Below are 16,356 nucleotides of genomic sequence, written 5' to 3' on the forward strand. Positions count from 1 at the left end.
ACAAGTTTTTGTCATATATTTACACACACACACATATATATACAAACACATATATATACTTCAATATCTCAAAATCAAATACCATTTCTCAGTGTGTTGGCTTTCATTTTTACTCTCTTAAAGGTGTTTATAAGTTCATCTAACGAAATCCAAGTTCTAAATTTTCTTTATAAAAGTACTATAATATCTTAGGGCCAGGCGTGGTGGCTCATGCCTGTAATTCCAGCACTTTGGGAGGCTGAGGGGGTGGATCACGAGGTCAGGAGATCAAGACCATCCTGGCTAACACGGTGAAACCCCGTCTCTACTAAAAGTACAAAAAATTAGCCAGGCATGGTGGCGGGCACTTGTAGTCCCAGCTACTTGGGAGGCTGAGGCAGGAGAATGGCGTGAACCCAGGAGGTGGAGCTTGCAGTGAGCCGAGATCGCGCCACTGCACTCCAGGCTGGGCAACATTGCAAGACTCAGTCTCAAAAAAAAAAAAAAAAGGCACTATAATGTCCAAGAAATTTAGTTTGTGTTTATTAGTAAATATCCTAGATCATCAAAGATTTAATCTAGACCTTAAAATTTGAGGTTTTCATAGGCTTTATTATTATATGGTACCTAATGTTTAACTGGTATTTTAAGCTGTATAAACAAAGAATACTTCTGAATGTTTCACTAAATTTCTTGAGATGTTTTTTTAACTTAACCTCACTAGGCTTCAATATTCAGAGAAACAGGGGAGTTGGACTGGTGACTGCTGATACTTTTTTCCAGCTGTAAAGTAAAGGCAATGGGTCCATTTAACCTTTACCATTTTGTTATCAGATTTAACACTCCTCTCTTTGTTGAGTTCTGACTATGTGCTTTTTTCACAAGTATTATGTACTGAAAGGGCAACTTCACAGTCATGTACACTCCAGGGGAAACCATTCACATTCTATCACTGAAGACACTATAATACTGTAAGGATGTCAAAGCAAACTTTCAGAAAATCTCCTTTATACAGTACTTTTAAAACTGTGAACTATCCTATATTCACATATGTGAATATGTGAACTATCCTAAAACTAATATTCAAAAGTGATTTTTTTAAAAGTCCTTTTTAACAACTTCTTTCTTCCTGAGGCATTTACTCTTTAAGCCACTTCTAGCTCTTTGCTTTTCTCAACTCCTAAAACCCTTTAGGCTAAGTTGTTTCTTTTCTCCCTTCTTTCCACTTTTCCATTGTGTGTGTCAGCTTTTTACAATTGGAGCAATTCTGATCTCTCTTGCTTCTCTTACTCTCTTCTTCACCTATTGTTGTATTAGCAAAACAAGGACCCAGTAGCCAGCTGGACAAACCTTCCTCCTAATAGGGACAGGAATGATTATAATGATTTATTTTGTATTCTTCCCAACCGGATTTGAAACCAGCTTCACTTGCCTGTGTGCTCTCAAATATGTTATATTTTTACCAAATATATTGGTACTCGTCTTTTCCTTCTATCCTGGAAGTAAGTCCAGAATTGCTTATGTGTGTGAATAGTATAAGATCAAAGTAATGTTATTTCAATCTCTGTAAGAAAAGTAATTTTCAGAAATTTCAGAACACCATTTAAACCATAAGTAAATATGACAAGTGAGAAAAGTATCTCCCTTGGGGACAATTATGTGCTAATCTACAAAGTACCTTCTAATCTATTTTATAGGTTCTGTAGCTCTAGATGTCCTCCCTCCCCAAGAGCCCATTTTCTGCTCATGTTGGCATTCAATGAAATACACTCACTTGACGGGATTCCAGAATTATTCATTTTAACAATACCAAAATAACTTAAAGTGCTAGAATAATGAAAGACGGTCTACTCCCCAAAACAGGAGAGTTTATTTATAACCTTAAAATCTTAAATTTAAAAGATGTTTCCATAACGGATTAAACACTGAACACTGGTTAGCATCAGAAACAAGAATTTAAGTCATCATGGTAACAATAAAAACCCTCACAGTATATTAAGATTTAATAATTTGAAATGTCTACAGTTTTTATAGGAGGAAAACTTCAAAATACCTAGACATAATAAATCTTAGGAGTTATATAATGCCTGATTATCAGTTATAATTGTATCTCATCAGTATTCACTATCTCAGTTTATAATGTATAATGCTTGAAATTCATAAAACTATACTTAAAACATTAAAAAAAATTGCTCTCTAGTAATTCAAATTATTTGTTACTATCCAAATTTATGATTTTATATAAAAAATTAACTCTCTTCATGGAACAGAGTTCTGACTCTGAAGTAAATTTTTTTTTTAGGATAAAATGCATGTAGTAAACTTTCTGTCACAATACATTATTAACATGTGATTAACAGTAATTAATTCAAACACATCTTACAGTCACATTAGTATTTTCCAATAATCCTGCCTTCCTGCCAGTACTAATTACCTTGTCAACATCAACAAGATGTTTAGAATACATACCTCTTGAGCAAGATCTTGTGCGTTGGAGATAAGAGGAAATGGAGGACTGGCCTTGTTCATGTGTACAGTGATGGCATTGTGTATCTTAAATGCATTCTGAAAATCCTTATTTTGAACAAGTTGTAAAAGCAGTGAAATATCCTCCTGGCTCTGAGAATCTACCAAAGTATGTTGGATATGCTTAAGTGAAGAAAACAAGTCTTCTATTTCTAGTAGGAGAAGAAAAAGGTACCCAAAAGTTAATTGTTTCAGTATTAATTCAACATGTATTTTCAGAGAAAATTTCTTTGAACCAGTAAGAATTTAAGTTTTCAGAAAAATACCAAAATCTGCATATATTATTGTCAATCATGGTCATTTTATAGGTTTTTAAGTAAAAACTTTAAAAAAAATTACACGACAGAATAACTTGCATTTTTACAAAGGTGTTTTAATTATAAAACTAATACACATTCACTATAAAAACAAGTGAGGGGAGGAATGCAAAAATTAATAAAGAAATTTAAAACCACCAATAATCCCATCACCTAGAAATATTTTTTTTTAACATCCTATTTCAACAGTACATTGTAAATGTTTTCCCATATCACTAGTCTTTTTAAATATTTAATAATTCCTGATACTCTATTACATGGCTAAATGATAATTTATAGTAACCATTAAACTAAAGTTCAACATTTAAATTGCTTCTAATTTTTTGCTACTATAAAAACAAGCATTTCAGTACATAATAATCAGTGGTACATATAAATTTGTCTGAGATTCTGATGTCTTCATAAAGTAAGTCCCAGAAATAGAACTTTTAGATAAGATTCTGACATTTTTTAAAAAGTTAAACAGCTTTTCTAGGGAGGCTTTACTAATTTGCATTCCATTAACAATATTTTCAGAAATATTTGATATTATTATTTTTTTAAATCTTCCATTTATTTGACTAGTAAGGAAGCTGAGGTTTATTCATATTTACCAGGCACTTCTTTTGTGGTCTATAAAACGCTAATGAATATGTGAGTTTCCTAAAGTTGTACTGAAAGTTGCGGGCATATGTATGTGTATTGTGTCTGCCTGTTAGTGTGCATATATAGCACAAGCATTTTTCTGGAAAATGTTACTCCAAAATGGTTAAGAGGCACTGGTAGACCAGGCACAGTGGCTCACGCCTGTAATCCCAGCACTCTGGGAGGCCCAGGCGGGTAGATCATGAGGTCAGGAGTTCAAGACCAACCTGGCCAAGATGGTGAAACCCCATCTCTACTAAAAATACAAAAATTAGCCGGGCACAGTGGCGGGCGCCTGTAATCCCAGTTACTCAGGAGGCGAGACAGGAGAATCACTTGAACCCGGGAGGCGGAGGTTGCAGTGAGCCAAGATCACACCACTGCACTCTAGCCTGGGCAACAGAGCAAGACTCCATCTCAAAAAAAAAAAAAAAAAAAAAAGCAGCACTGGTAGTCTCTTCCCTGCTCCTAAATAGGCTGTGTGAGCGTATGTGTGCTTGCGCATATACTCTGTCATATTTGTTGGGAATCGTTTTCCAATATTTCCATTTATCTCTTAATTATATTTGCGGTTGTTCTTATTATAGAATTTGTCAACTCTGACCCCCAGCTTTTCCTGTATGATTTCTTTCACTGTTTCTACGCTTATAAACTTCTTGTAGGTCATTAAAAAAAAATGTATCTATATTTCTTCTAGCTTCTTATAATTTCTACTTTATTTAACTTCTATTTAAGTTTAATTCATCTAGAATTTATTTTGGCATAGATCTGAAAAAATTTAACTTTATTTTTCTTCCAATTAACCAATGATTCTGGTACCATTTATTAAATAATCATTCCTGGCCAGGCGCAGTGGCTCAGGTCTGTAATCCCAGCACTTGGGGAAGCTGAAGCGGGTGGATTGCTTGAGTCCAGGAGGTCGAGACCAGCCTGGGCAACATGGTGAAGCCCCGTCTCTACTAAAAAATTACAAAAAATGTCTAGGCACAGCGGCTCACACCTGTGTTCCCAGCACTTTGGGAGGCTGAGGTGGACAGACTACTTGAGTTCAGCAGTTTGAGACCAGCCTGGGCAACATGGTGAGACCCTGTCTTTTTTTAAAATAACAATAATTTTTAAAAATACAAAATATTAGCCAGGCCATTGTGGTATGCACCTTAGTCCCAGCTACTCATGAGGCTGAGGTGGGAGAATCCACTGGGGCCATGATCACTATACTGCACTCTAGCCTGGAAAACTGAGTGAGACCTCATCAAATAATCATTCCTTTTCCACTGATTTATAATGCCACTAAATTCTTACACATATCAGAGTCTGTCTTTATTTCACTGGTCTATCAGAACTATACTGTTTTATTAGAGTAGCATTATAAAGTCTGTTCATATTAATATGACAAGTACCTGATCTTTCTTTAAGTTTCTTGACTATTGTAAATTGGTTATAAGTCACTTTTTTCAAGTTACCTCCCATTTCCTCTTTCCTAGTCTTCCAAAAAGAAAAGTCCTATTGAGATTTTGACTAAAATTAAACCTGTAAATGAGTCTAGGAAAAACTTAAGAGCACATACTAGGACTTATACAGTCAAAGACATAGTATAAAAAAGACATGGAGGCCGGGCACAGTGGCTCAGGCCTGTAATCCCAGCACTTTGGGAGGCTGAGCCAGGCGGATCATGAGGTCAGGAGATTGAGACTATCCTGGCTAACATGGGGAAACCCCGTCTCTACTAAAAATACAAAAAAATTAGCTGGGTGTGGTGGTGGGCGCCTGTAGTCCCAGCTACTCGGGAGGCTGAGGCAGGAGAATGGCGTGAACCCGGGAAGTGGAGCTTGCAGTGAGCCGAGATAGTGTCACTGCACTACAGCCTGGGTGACAGAGCAAGACTCCGTCTCAAACAAACAAACAAACAAAAAAACCAAAAAGACATGGAAAAAAATCTTCCCAATGTGCCTTTTTGTCAGCTCTCTTCTTATAAGGTCTGCAGAAACACCACTGACTCTTATTTACCTTGTATCCCACAATTTGAAGAGCAGTTAAATTTTTAAATAGATTTTAACAGCTCTTTGGTTGATTCTTGAGGTTCCCTATCTTTCCTGCCCCAAATCAAAACAACTTGAGTCTTCCTTTTAAACATATATATATTTAGTCTTCCTTATTTTATATATACAGTTGTCCCTTGGTATCAGTGGGAGATTGGTTCCAAGACCTCCCACAGATAGCAAAATTTGCAGATGCTCAAGTCCCTTATATAAAATGGTGTAGTATTTGCATATAAGGTATACACATCCCCCGGTTACCTAAAATCAGCTCTAGATTACTTATAATACTTAATATAATGTAAATAGCTGTTATATTGTATTGTTCAGAGAATAATGACAGGAAAAAAAAGTCTTTTTTATAAAGACTTATAAGGTTTAAAAGTCGGCCACATGCAATGGTGGCTCATGCCTGTAATCCCAGCACTTTGAGAGGCTGAGGCAGGTGGATCACATGAAGTCAGGAGTCTGAGACCAGCCTGGCCAACATGATGAAACTCCATTTCTACTAAAAAAAGTACAAAAATTAGCCAGGTATGGTGGTGTGCTCTTGTAGTCCCAGCTACTTGGGAGGCTGAGGCAGGAGAATCACTTGAACCAGGTGGCGGAGGTTGCAGTGACCCAGTATCATGCCACTGCACTCTAGCCTGGATGACACAGCGAGACCCTGTTTAAAAAAAAAAAAAAAAAGGAAATAAAGAAAATAAAACTTTTTTCCTTGTCATTATTCTCTAAACATACATATATGTATGGTCATCAGTAGTTTAAAATGAAGAAAAATTTGGCAAAAAATTTAAAAGTCAAAACTGTCATTAGAATGACATAAGAAGCAGCTGTAGCCCAGAGCTAGATAAGAGTTAAGGGATAGCCAGAATTTAACCATAAGCTAATATTAAGAATAGATAGAAAGAATATAAAATGTCAAATTCCATCACATACAATGAGGTTACCAAAGAATTCCCTAAGAGATTAAAGAATTCAACAGCCTTAAAGTATCTTAAAAGCAAAATAGGAAAACATTTAAATATCTTACAAGAAAAAGAAATTATAAAAGCAACAGAGCAGTTAAGCTTTGTATAAGCTACAATCTTATGGGGACTAGACTTCTCTGAGTAGACAATTAAATTACTGTTTAATTAAAACAATTTTCTTTGTAGAGATGGAGTCTATAACTCCTGGCATCAAGAAATCTTCCTGCCTCGTCCTCCCAAAGCGCTAGGATTACAGGTGTGAGCCATACTTTCAAGGCCTTTAGTAATTGTTAAAAGGGCCTCATGGCCGGGAGCAATGGGTCATGCCTGTAATCCCAGAACTTTGGGAGGCTCAGGAGGACAGATCACTTGAGGTCAGGAGTTCGAGACCAGTCTGGCGAACATGGTAAAACCCCAACTCTACTAAAAATACAAATAAATTAGCGGGGCATGGCGGTGCATGCCTAAAGTCCCAGCTACTTGGGAGGCTGAGGCAGGAGAATCGCTTGAACCTCGGAGGCGGAAGTTGCAGTGAGCCAAGATCGCACCACTGTACTCCAGCCTGGTGACAGAGTGAGACTCCGTCTCAAAGAAAAATGAAAGAAAAAAAAAGGGCCCCAGCATGGCTGTTAGGGTATTGTGAAAGACTGAGAGCCTCAGATTTCACCACTGACTGAAATCAACAAGCAGCCTTAGACAGCCCAGAAGGTAATTGTATCCCTACTGGGTCTCTTCAACCTCAGGGGAATTTAAATTTTTTAAAGCCAAGGAGTTTCTGCATAATCTCTCTTATGAACCAAAGCCACTCAAAAGGATACTAAAATACTGACATTATTTTGAAAATTACCTGTACTTCTACCTTTTGGCTGTAACTACTGGTATTATTTTGCTATGCCCATGTAGCCTTTCAAACTTCTAAAATGCTGGTCTAACCTATAGATGACACTGTAAATGTTGTTTTGCAACCTGTTTTCCAATTCCTTAGAATAAATTTCTAGGATAAAATTATTAATCAGATAATAAAAACATTTAACACTTTGATACATACTGCCAAGCTGCCTTCTGGATTTGTACCAATTCATATCCCTATCAGCAATGCACATGAATGTCTGTTTTCACGAACACACACCAATTTAAGAATCATCAATCTTTTAATTTTTGGTGATCTGGTATGATTGAACATATTTTTACAAGTTATAGCCATTTGAATTTCTTCTTTCATCCATTTTATCTTTTGCCCATTTTTCTACTGGAGTGCTTTTTATAACTAGAATTTAACTGATATCCCTGTAGTCTTAACTATAACATACTTAATACAATTTCATCCTTTTTTCTTATAGCAGAACAATGGCTTTTAATCCAATATATTTCTGAAAAAAAGCTAAGGAAATGTAAAAGACCTATTTTGCCACAATTCTAATTTAATCATAACCAGAATCTCCAGTGCCTTTTTTTTTTTTTTTTTTTTTTTTTGGAGACAGGGTTTCGCTCTGTCACCCTGCTAGAGTTCAGTGGTGTGAACACGGCTCACTGCAGCCTTGAGCTCCTGGGCTCAAGTGATCCTTCCCACCTCACCCTCCCCAGTAGCTGGGACTACAGGTGCGTAACACCACACCCGACTAATTTTTTTGCATTTTTTGTAGAGACAAGATTTCACTGTCGCCCAAGCTGGTCTCGAACTCCTGGACTCAAGTGATTCACCCACCTTGGCCTCCCAAAGTGCTGAGATTATAGGCGTGAGCCACCACGCCCAGCCATAAAGGGTACATTTTTAAAAGCACTTCACAAACATGTATTAACTCAAGAACATTTTCTTTTTTCTTTTTTGAGACCAGGTCTCTCTCTGTCACCAGGCTGGAGTACAGTGGCGCAACCAGAATCCACTGCAGCCTCGACTTCTCAGGTTCCAGTGATCCTCCCACCTAGCCTCCAAGTAGCTAGGACCACAGTTGCATTCCACTACATCTGGCTATTTTTGTATTTTTTTGGTAGAGATGGAGTTTTGCCAGGTTGCCCAGGCTGATCTACAACTCCTGAGCTCAAGCGATCCACCCACCTCGGCCTCCCAAAGTGCTAGGATTATAGGCATGAACCACCACGCTTGGCTAAGAACAGTTAATTTTCTACCCACTCAAAGAAAAGTTCCATTCTTTCATGGATATATCTGTTACTTAAAACAAAAATCCACCTAAGTTTTTCAACATTCTATACAATTCTGCAGGGAATTTTAAAAATCCATTCAGATGTAACTAAATCAGTCCTGTCAAGTACACTCTTCCATAATAAAGATGAAGACACAGAGACAACAAAGAGAGGACAGAGGACAGAAAGAAGAAATTCCTTTCCCCAATCCCAGACAGACAACAGACACAAGAAGGAACCATACGGACAGAGAAATAAAGAGAGAAATGAAGAACCATAAGGCTAGTGAGAAAGTGACATATGTGCTAGGTTGGGAGTGGACAAGGAAGTAAGTACTTAAGGCAGGATGGAGGCAAGAGAAGGTAGAGGCAGGCATAGCAAATCTAGCTTTGGTAATAAATTCAAGCCTGTAACAAATTTCCTACAAGGAATTTCTTTATATCTAGTTTAAATTATTTGCCCTGTAGTTGGACCTATTTCCTTTTATCTGATTTTTCAGTAGAAATTAAGTTCCCATCTTCTCTAATATTTCATGCAACACTTAACTCTTGATTATTTAAAAGAGAGAATATATTATTCTAAAGTGAGAAAATTCACTTACATTTGGCTTTGGGATACAACTAATCAGATAAATACAAACATACACATTGGTCCACAAATCCACCCTTGTAAACTCTGTCCTCCCTCCTTGCCCTCTCCTGGCAGTCTAAAAGGTAAAAGAATGAAGACTGTGAAATAGGCAACAGAAAGCAATCACCAAGAGTTACTTTATCAGAAAATCCTACTTTCCAATGCCTAGAACTGTGGGTAGCTATGCGAAAATTTTTTGGTTATAAGGGTAAAAACATTAAAATTACCTAAGGAGGCCGGGTGCAGTGGCTCATGCCTGTAATCCCAGCACTTCGGGAGGCCGGGGCAGGTGGATCACGAGATCAGGAGATCGAGACCATCCAGCCTAACACGGTGAAACCCTGTCTCTACTAAAAATACAAAAATATTAGCCGGGCATGGTGGCGGGCACCTGTAGTCCCAGCTACTCGGGAGGCTGAGGCAAGAGAATGGCGTGAACCCGGGAGGCGGAGCTTGCAGTGAGCCGAGATCGTGCCACTGCACTTCAGCCTGGGTGACAGAGCGAGACTCCGTCTCAAAAAGAGAAAAATTACCCAAGGAATCTCCATCTGGATTGGCATCATTTATTTTTATATATTACTCTCATTTGCCCCATATTAAAACAGATAGCTTCTAGGGACCTATATCCAGCATTAAGCTTCTCCACTTCATCGTGTAATTCCGATTCTTTTAACCTGTCCTCAGAAATTTCAACTCCAACCAACTTCATGACTTTTTTCTGAAACTTTTAAGATTTCTTTTCCTCTAAACTGGAGGGTAAAATATGATACTCAGATGGGGAACTTAATATTACTAAGTAGGAGGAAATTACATCAGTTTCCAGGATATCTACCTGTGGAATTAAAATTGCGGTGGCTCATGCCTGTAATCCTAACACTTTGGAAGGCCAAGGTGGGAGGATCGCCTGAGGCCAGGAGGTCAAGACCAGCCTGGACAACATAGTGAGACCCCATCTCTACAAAAAAATATAAATTAAAAAAAAAATGTTTTAACCTAGATGAATGGAAAAACAAAATGTGGTATATTGGTACAGTGGAATATTAATTCATCCATAAAAAAGAAATGAAGTACTGATTCATGCTACAATATGGATGAACCCTGAAAACGTAATGGTAAGTGAAAAGAGACCAGTCACAAAAGAGCCTATGTTATGTAATTTCATTCATATAAAATGTCTAGAATAAGCAAATCCAAAAAGACAAAGTATATTCGTGGTTGTCAGGGGCCAGGTGGTGGAGAGAATAGGGAGTGACCATTAATGGGTACATATCTTGGAATTATATAGTAGTGATGGCTGCACAACCTTGGTTTTTTTGTTTGTTTGTTTGTTTGTTTAGCACTGCAGCCTCAATCTCCTGGGCTCAAAAAATCCTCCTGCCTCAGCCTCCCTAGTAGCTGGGACTACAGAAGCATGCCACCATGCCCAGTTGATTTGTGTGTGTGTGTTTTGTGTTTGTTTGTTTGTTTTAAGAGACAGGGTCTATGTTGCCCAAGCTGGTCTCAAACTCCTGGGCTCAAGAGATCCTCCTGCCTCTGCCTCCAAAGATGCTACTAATACAGGCGTGAACCACCATGCCTGCCTGCACAACCTTGTGAGTATACTAAAAACTAATGAATTCTACAGTTTAAAAGACAAAATTTTATGGTATGTGAATTATATCTTAATAAAGCTGTTATTTTAAAAATGAAATAATAAATCAGTGGTTAAGATCCACAAATTAATTTTATGGACTACAGGGTTAGATGATCTCTCTGTAGCTTCTGGTTCACACAAAAATTAAATTTCATTCAAACCTGTAGTGTGCCACTGACTCAAATGCTTTTTCCATTTGTTCCTCAAGAAAATCCTGAAACTGAGGCTCAGAAAAATTAAGTAACATGCCCAACGTTAATAGCAATTCAGTGACTTAAAAAGTATTTAAACTCAGTTTTGACTCTAATATCCCTGCACTTTCCAACGTGCAGCAACCTCATACATTTCTGAATATGCCGTAAGATAACAAAGCAAATCTCTGCAGGCAGAAATAAGTTTTAAAATCTACTACTGATTAATAAGTGGAATGAAGTTTTAACGTATTGTGTCAAAGACTGAATGATGTAGCAGTTACTTTTCTATAGAATTATGTGTATTTAATAAACAAAATTTACATGACTATACATATACTCTAATGAATTTTTACATCTTTAGGTCTAATTTTAGCAACTTGACTAAATCACAGAATTCTCAAATGATCCCAACACCTCAAACATTAAATCTAGTGACAACAGATTTAATTATTTCAATTCCAGGAAGGTAAAAAAATTCCCTGAAGGAATGGCTAATAACATTTATTTGGAAATATCTGTAACAACAGCTAAAAAAAATTTGATAGTAAAAATAATTAACTTCTCAGAAGCAGGCTGAACTAAAGTTCAGGATTTACTGGCACTGGGATTTTGTCTGTTGGCTTGAAATACATTTTATCTTAAAGCCAACCTTTAAAAAAGTTTACAATCACACAAAATTCCAGTATGCCCCATGAACAATCAAAAGTCAGTTAAATGCCAGAGCTTTTAACAGAAATGTGAAAGAGCTATTTTACTTTAAAATGTCAATAATCTTTTGACCTAATAGTTTGAACATCCAGAGACATCTGGCAAAAAATATGCAGACACTAATTAAGACTGAAACATGCTATTAATTCTATGAAAATATTTTATTCCTTAGCTTTATTCATCCCAGTTTCTTCCCCGTGGTGTGTTTTTCCTTCTTCACACTGATAGTATCTCAAAGATTAGAAAGCCCCTAATCACAAATTCCAGGAGTCTTTTTATTAACCACTAAACAGCTTACCACAGATATATATGGGTGTGTGTGTTCCCTTTCCTGACACTGCTTCAAAGACAACAATTTTATAGTCACATATATGATAGACGGCAGTCATCCCTAGTTTGTTCCCTTTAAGTACTCTATCTATATATTTCCTTGTCCACATCCCTGGCCCAAAATTACTTATCTGAGAACACAAAAACAGTGAAATCTATAATATAGAAATATATGAAAATTACCCTACTCTAGCTTAACCTGCTCTAACCTGCATTATTTTCTTTTCTGAAGATTTCTCTCACAAGGTAGTTTGCTCTGATTATGAAAGAGAACAAAGACAATAATATTTGTAACAAAGCAAGCTTTAAAAACTAATGCCAATTTTAAGGAAAGCCTCCCTAATACCAAAATTTTTATCATTTATAATACTAATTATTCATTTGAAATCTAGTTCCCATATCACTATTTTTTATCTTTCAAAAAAATTCTGCTTTTAAATAAGAAAATTCAGTTCATCCTTTCTGAGTATTTTCTGTCAATTCCATCCCTGCACTTTTATTATCATACATTGTCAAATTTACAAATACTTTTCATTAAAAACCACCCAATTACTTAATCTTGCCAATCACATTTTTGATTCTTAAAAGAATACTTTGTCTACTCACAGATAAATGATGATGTATTATTTAGAAACTGAAGGCTTCCTCTCAAAGAAATAAATCAGTTGCCCATTCTTCCCTCATTTCAAACAAGATTGCTGTGAAAAAGGCTGAGACGTTGTCTCCTGTCATACGGGCGGGTATTAATCAAATACTAGCAAGGAGACACACACAATGTTCAGGGAGTACTTCTCTTACAGTTTGATGTGTTAGCAGATTATGAACAAGAAAAAAAGTTTGGCAAAAAGCTATTACACTTCATTTTAAACAAAAACTTAAAAACCTGAGGCTATGACGGACAAAAGCAAACTATACCTTATGCTAATTTCTCATGATTCTTACATAACAGATATCTGTGTTGACTATATTAACATAAAATATATCATTTATTTCTCAAAATACATCTTCTCCTGTCCAAGAAATGAATTACAAATACCTGTTATGACATTTCAAATTACTTTAAAATAAAATATATAAAACTGCCTTAAATTCAAGGACCACACTTAGGTACTTTTGAAAACTATAGCAGATTACACATTGGAATAGAGGTATCCTTTAATCTGAATTTGTTAAAAAAAAAAAAAAAGTCAGCAATAGAACATACAAACAGAAACAGGAAAAAGGAAAAAAAAATTTTTAAGAGAAATGATGTCCAATTTTCTGTGCTTAGGCAAAACAAACAAAACCATAAACTCACAAATGTTCTCTTACTAAGTGAAGCTGGCTGAAGCTATATTTGTTTCTTCACTGTGATTACATGAATATTACCTATCAGATGGATACTTACACCTGATTCTAAGTAAATCAAATGGACAAATACATTAATCTTATGGGAATGTAAACAGAAAAACAGAAGAATCAATCCAGGTTGGCACTGGATATAACAAACTTTCTCCAATAAAATATTTTCAGAATATTTTAATAAATAAATAATAATAGAGTGGTGGGAAATGAAGGCTAGTAAGAAGCAATCAGGAATGAAGTATTTTTACTCTAATAAAACCCTCAGGAAAAAAGAGCATAAAATTCCTTCACATAAATGTATTAAAAAAATATGTAATCTTTTAGCTTTCACTGTAATTAAAATATCTGAAGGCAGGAATTTAGCAGACTTCACTATGACTAAAAACATATCTATGATTTCTTAAAACACAGAGAAGCATGTACATATGAAATGTGGATCCTGAATAAAAATTTATAACAAAGAAAAGAAGATGACGTGATGTAGTAGAAACTGCTCCAGACTTGAGACGGGCGCAGTGGCTCACACCTGTAATCCCAGCACTTTGGGAGGCTGAGGAGGGCAGATCACGAAGTCAGGAGTTGAAGACCAGCCTGACCAACCTGGTGAAACCCTGTCTCTACTAAAAATACAAAAATTAGCCAGGTGTGGTGGCACATGCCTGTAATCCCAGCCACTCGGAAGGCTGAGGCAGGAGAATTGTTTGAACCTGGGAAGGCGGAGGTTGCAGTGAGCTGAGAATGCACCACTGCACTCCAGCCTGGGCAACAGAGCAAGACTCCACTTCAAAAAGAAAAGAAATTGCTCCAGACTTGGAATAAAGAGACTTAATGAGGAACAAATCTGGCATATACATGGTACCTTTGGCCAAATTACAAAAAGGTGCTCTATTCTGGGTAGCCACAGCTCTGGCCTGGTGAGTGAAGTGCAGGCTGGATCCTGGTTTCCATTCAAACCTTCCATTTTGTGCAGTACATCAACATCCGATCTGGCAAATTCAAACTTGGCTCTACCACTGGTGTCTTTAACTAAGGTTCAATTTCTTTATCTCCAAAATGGAGATTACAGAGTACTGTTAACAGGATTATTTTATTACATGAAACAATGTTTGCTAAAACACTTAGTACAGGCTCAACAGATCCTTAAATGAATGGTAAAATGACGACAACGACAATAAAAACTTTCTCCTCTTACAAAAAAGTAGAAATATATCTTTTTTTGCACCTAAAACATAGAAAACCACCAAAAAATAAAATGCTCCCCTAACACTAGTTCAGTGAGCACCTGGGTGTATGTGCACGTGCAAGAAGGGCAGGCAGTAAATTCAATGATTAAATATTCTAAGTTTCGAAACATGCATTTGATATCAATGTCTCTTGTAGATTCACTATGCCTAGTAACATTCTAACAGCTAGGAGAAGTCTTGTGATAAGAAGCTATTTAATTTATTTAGCCCAGAGTGCTCAAAATCCATTTGGTCACAGAATTCTTTTGGTTTGGTTGTATCTACTTATATCTCATAGGACTTTTTTGTTTTGTTTTTTTCCCCACAGAACAGAATTTGGGGATATAGAAAATACCACTATTTTATGTTTATGATACCATATGAACAATACCAGTTCTTCTTATTGACAATCATTAATTTAAAAAATCAAAGAATTTAAACTGTAGTTACTAATTTCATTACTATTTTACAAACTTGAAGGAAATCAGAAATTCAAAATCTGAAAATTGTTTTTTAGTATTTTGCATAGTTTGTGAGTTTGATATAAAAGGTAAATTTCAAGGCTTTAAATGTTAGGGCCCATGAAAACTCTTTAATATCTAAAAAACACATTATAGTGACTGAACATTTAAACCACATGCTTTTAGTTCTATGTTGGTAATAGTAAATAATAGCTATATGGCGTTTCTAAGAAAACAAAGGATCTTGGTCTGGAATTCAAACTGTCATTACTTACATTCTGTTAAACCCTCTTCCTTCCCATATACGTTAAAAGGCACAGATAAATTAAAGCAAAATATTTTCTATTATCCCTCTATTTTTACTTACCTAATATTTTCACAGCATAATGAGGACTTTCTAAGATAATTCCTTCCTCTGTATCAAACATAGGGTTATCTATTCCGGTCTTTGGAGGAATTTGGGCTAGTTTCTTAAGTCTCATGGAAGAATTAAGGTCAAGTTCTTGCTTTTTCCCTTCTTCCTCTCTCCTACGCCTCATGTCCTCCTGTTGTTGCCGAATACGCTCCAACTGTGCACTTCGACGTATTGGCATCATCCTGGTGCCCAAATCTCCAGGGCAGTCAACAGCCATCTCTCGGTGCTTCTGATGTTCCTCTGGTGATGCAAGATCAACATTTTTTACTTCGCTGTCTGATTCCTCTGTAACATGCCCATTCATATGGGATGTTGTCATGGTTATCTATAAAAACCTGTACCACTTTTTATGAATCAATTTTTCCTATAAGCCAATTCTCTTGATTCTGTAGTATAAAATCCATGTTACTTCAAAAAAAAAAAAAAAAAGACCAAAAAAACTTCTCACATCACATAATAATGCTATGAAAAAGTATCCATGAAGGAAATCTAAGGGGAAAGATGGGGGAAAAAAAAGTATAAGAATTACAATATAAAAGCAGGTTTTTACATAGCCCACTTCTAAATCTCCATACAACACAGAAAATAATAAGTATATAATATTATTTTGCTATGTAGATTAAGTACTTTCACTTTACAGATAATGGTGAGCAAACCAAGATTCCCCCTCTCCCCCAAAAAGTCCCTTTCCAAGAATGTGAAACATACTATTCAATTTTAAAGCTAAGAAAAATGATATACAGTGCTGGAAAGTTTAGAAAAGTAGGAAAGTAAAAAAATTTGGGGTACTAGTTTGGTACAGAACACGTTGCTGGCTTCAAAC

At 36.2% G+C, this 16,356-nt stretch overlaps 1 protein-coding gene across 4 annotated transcripts in view; it reads right to left on the reverse strand.

Annotated features, from left to right (window-relative positions):
* PALS1 (protein associated with LIN7 1, MAGUK p55 family member) overlaps positions 1 to 16,356 on the reverse strand; it is a 92,911-nt gene that overhangs the window by 37,636 nt on the left and 38,919 nt on the right. For 2 of the 4 annotated variants that reach the window (XM_011726375.3, XM_011726374.2), the window contains 2 exons: positions 15,486 to 16,022; positions 2,449 to 2,657 (listed from right to left, as the gene is read on the reverse strand). In XM_011726375.3, the coding sequence (XP_011724677.2) occupies positions 2,449 to 2,657; positions 15,486 to 15,852 (576 nt within the window). In that variant the 5' untranslated portion in view covers positions 15,853 to 16,022. Of the gene's footprint in view, positions 1 to 2,448; positions 2,658 to 12,696; positions 13,215 to 15,485; positions 16,023 to 16,356 lie in introns of those variants that run through there. The other 2 variants (XM_011726376.2, XM_011726379.3) reach the window with 2 other exon arrangements.

The sequence above is a fragment of the Macaca nemestrina genome, chromosome 7 (assembly GCF_043159975.1).
Source record: "Macaca nemestrina isolate mMacNem1 chromosome 7, mMacNem.hap1, whole genome shotgun sequence".
Lineage (NCBI taxonomy): Eukaryota > Metazoa > Chordata > Mammalia > Primates > Cercopithecidae > Macaca > Macaca nemestrina.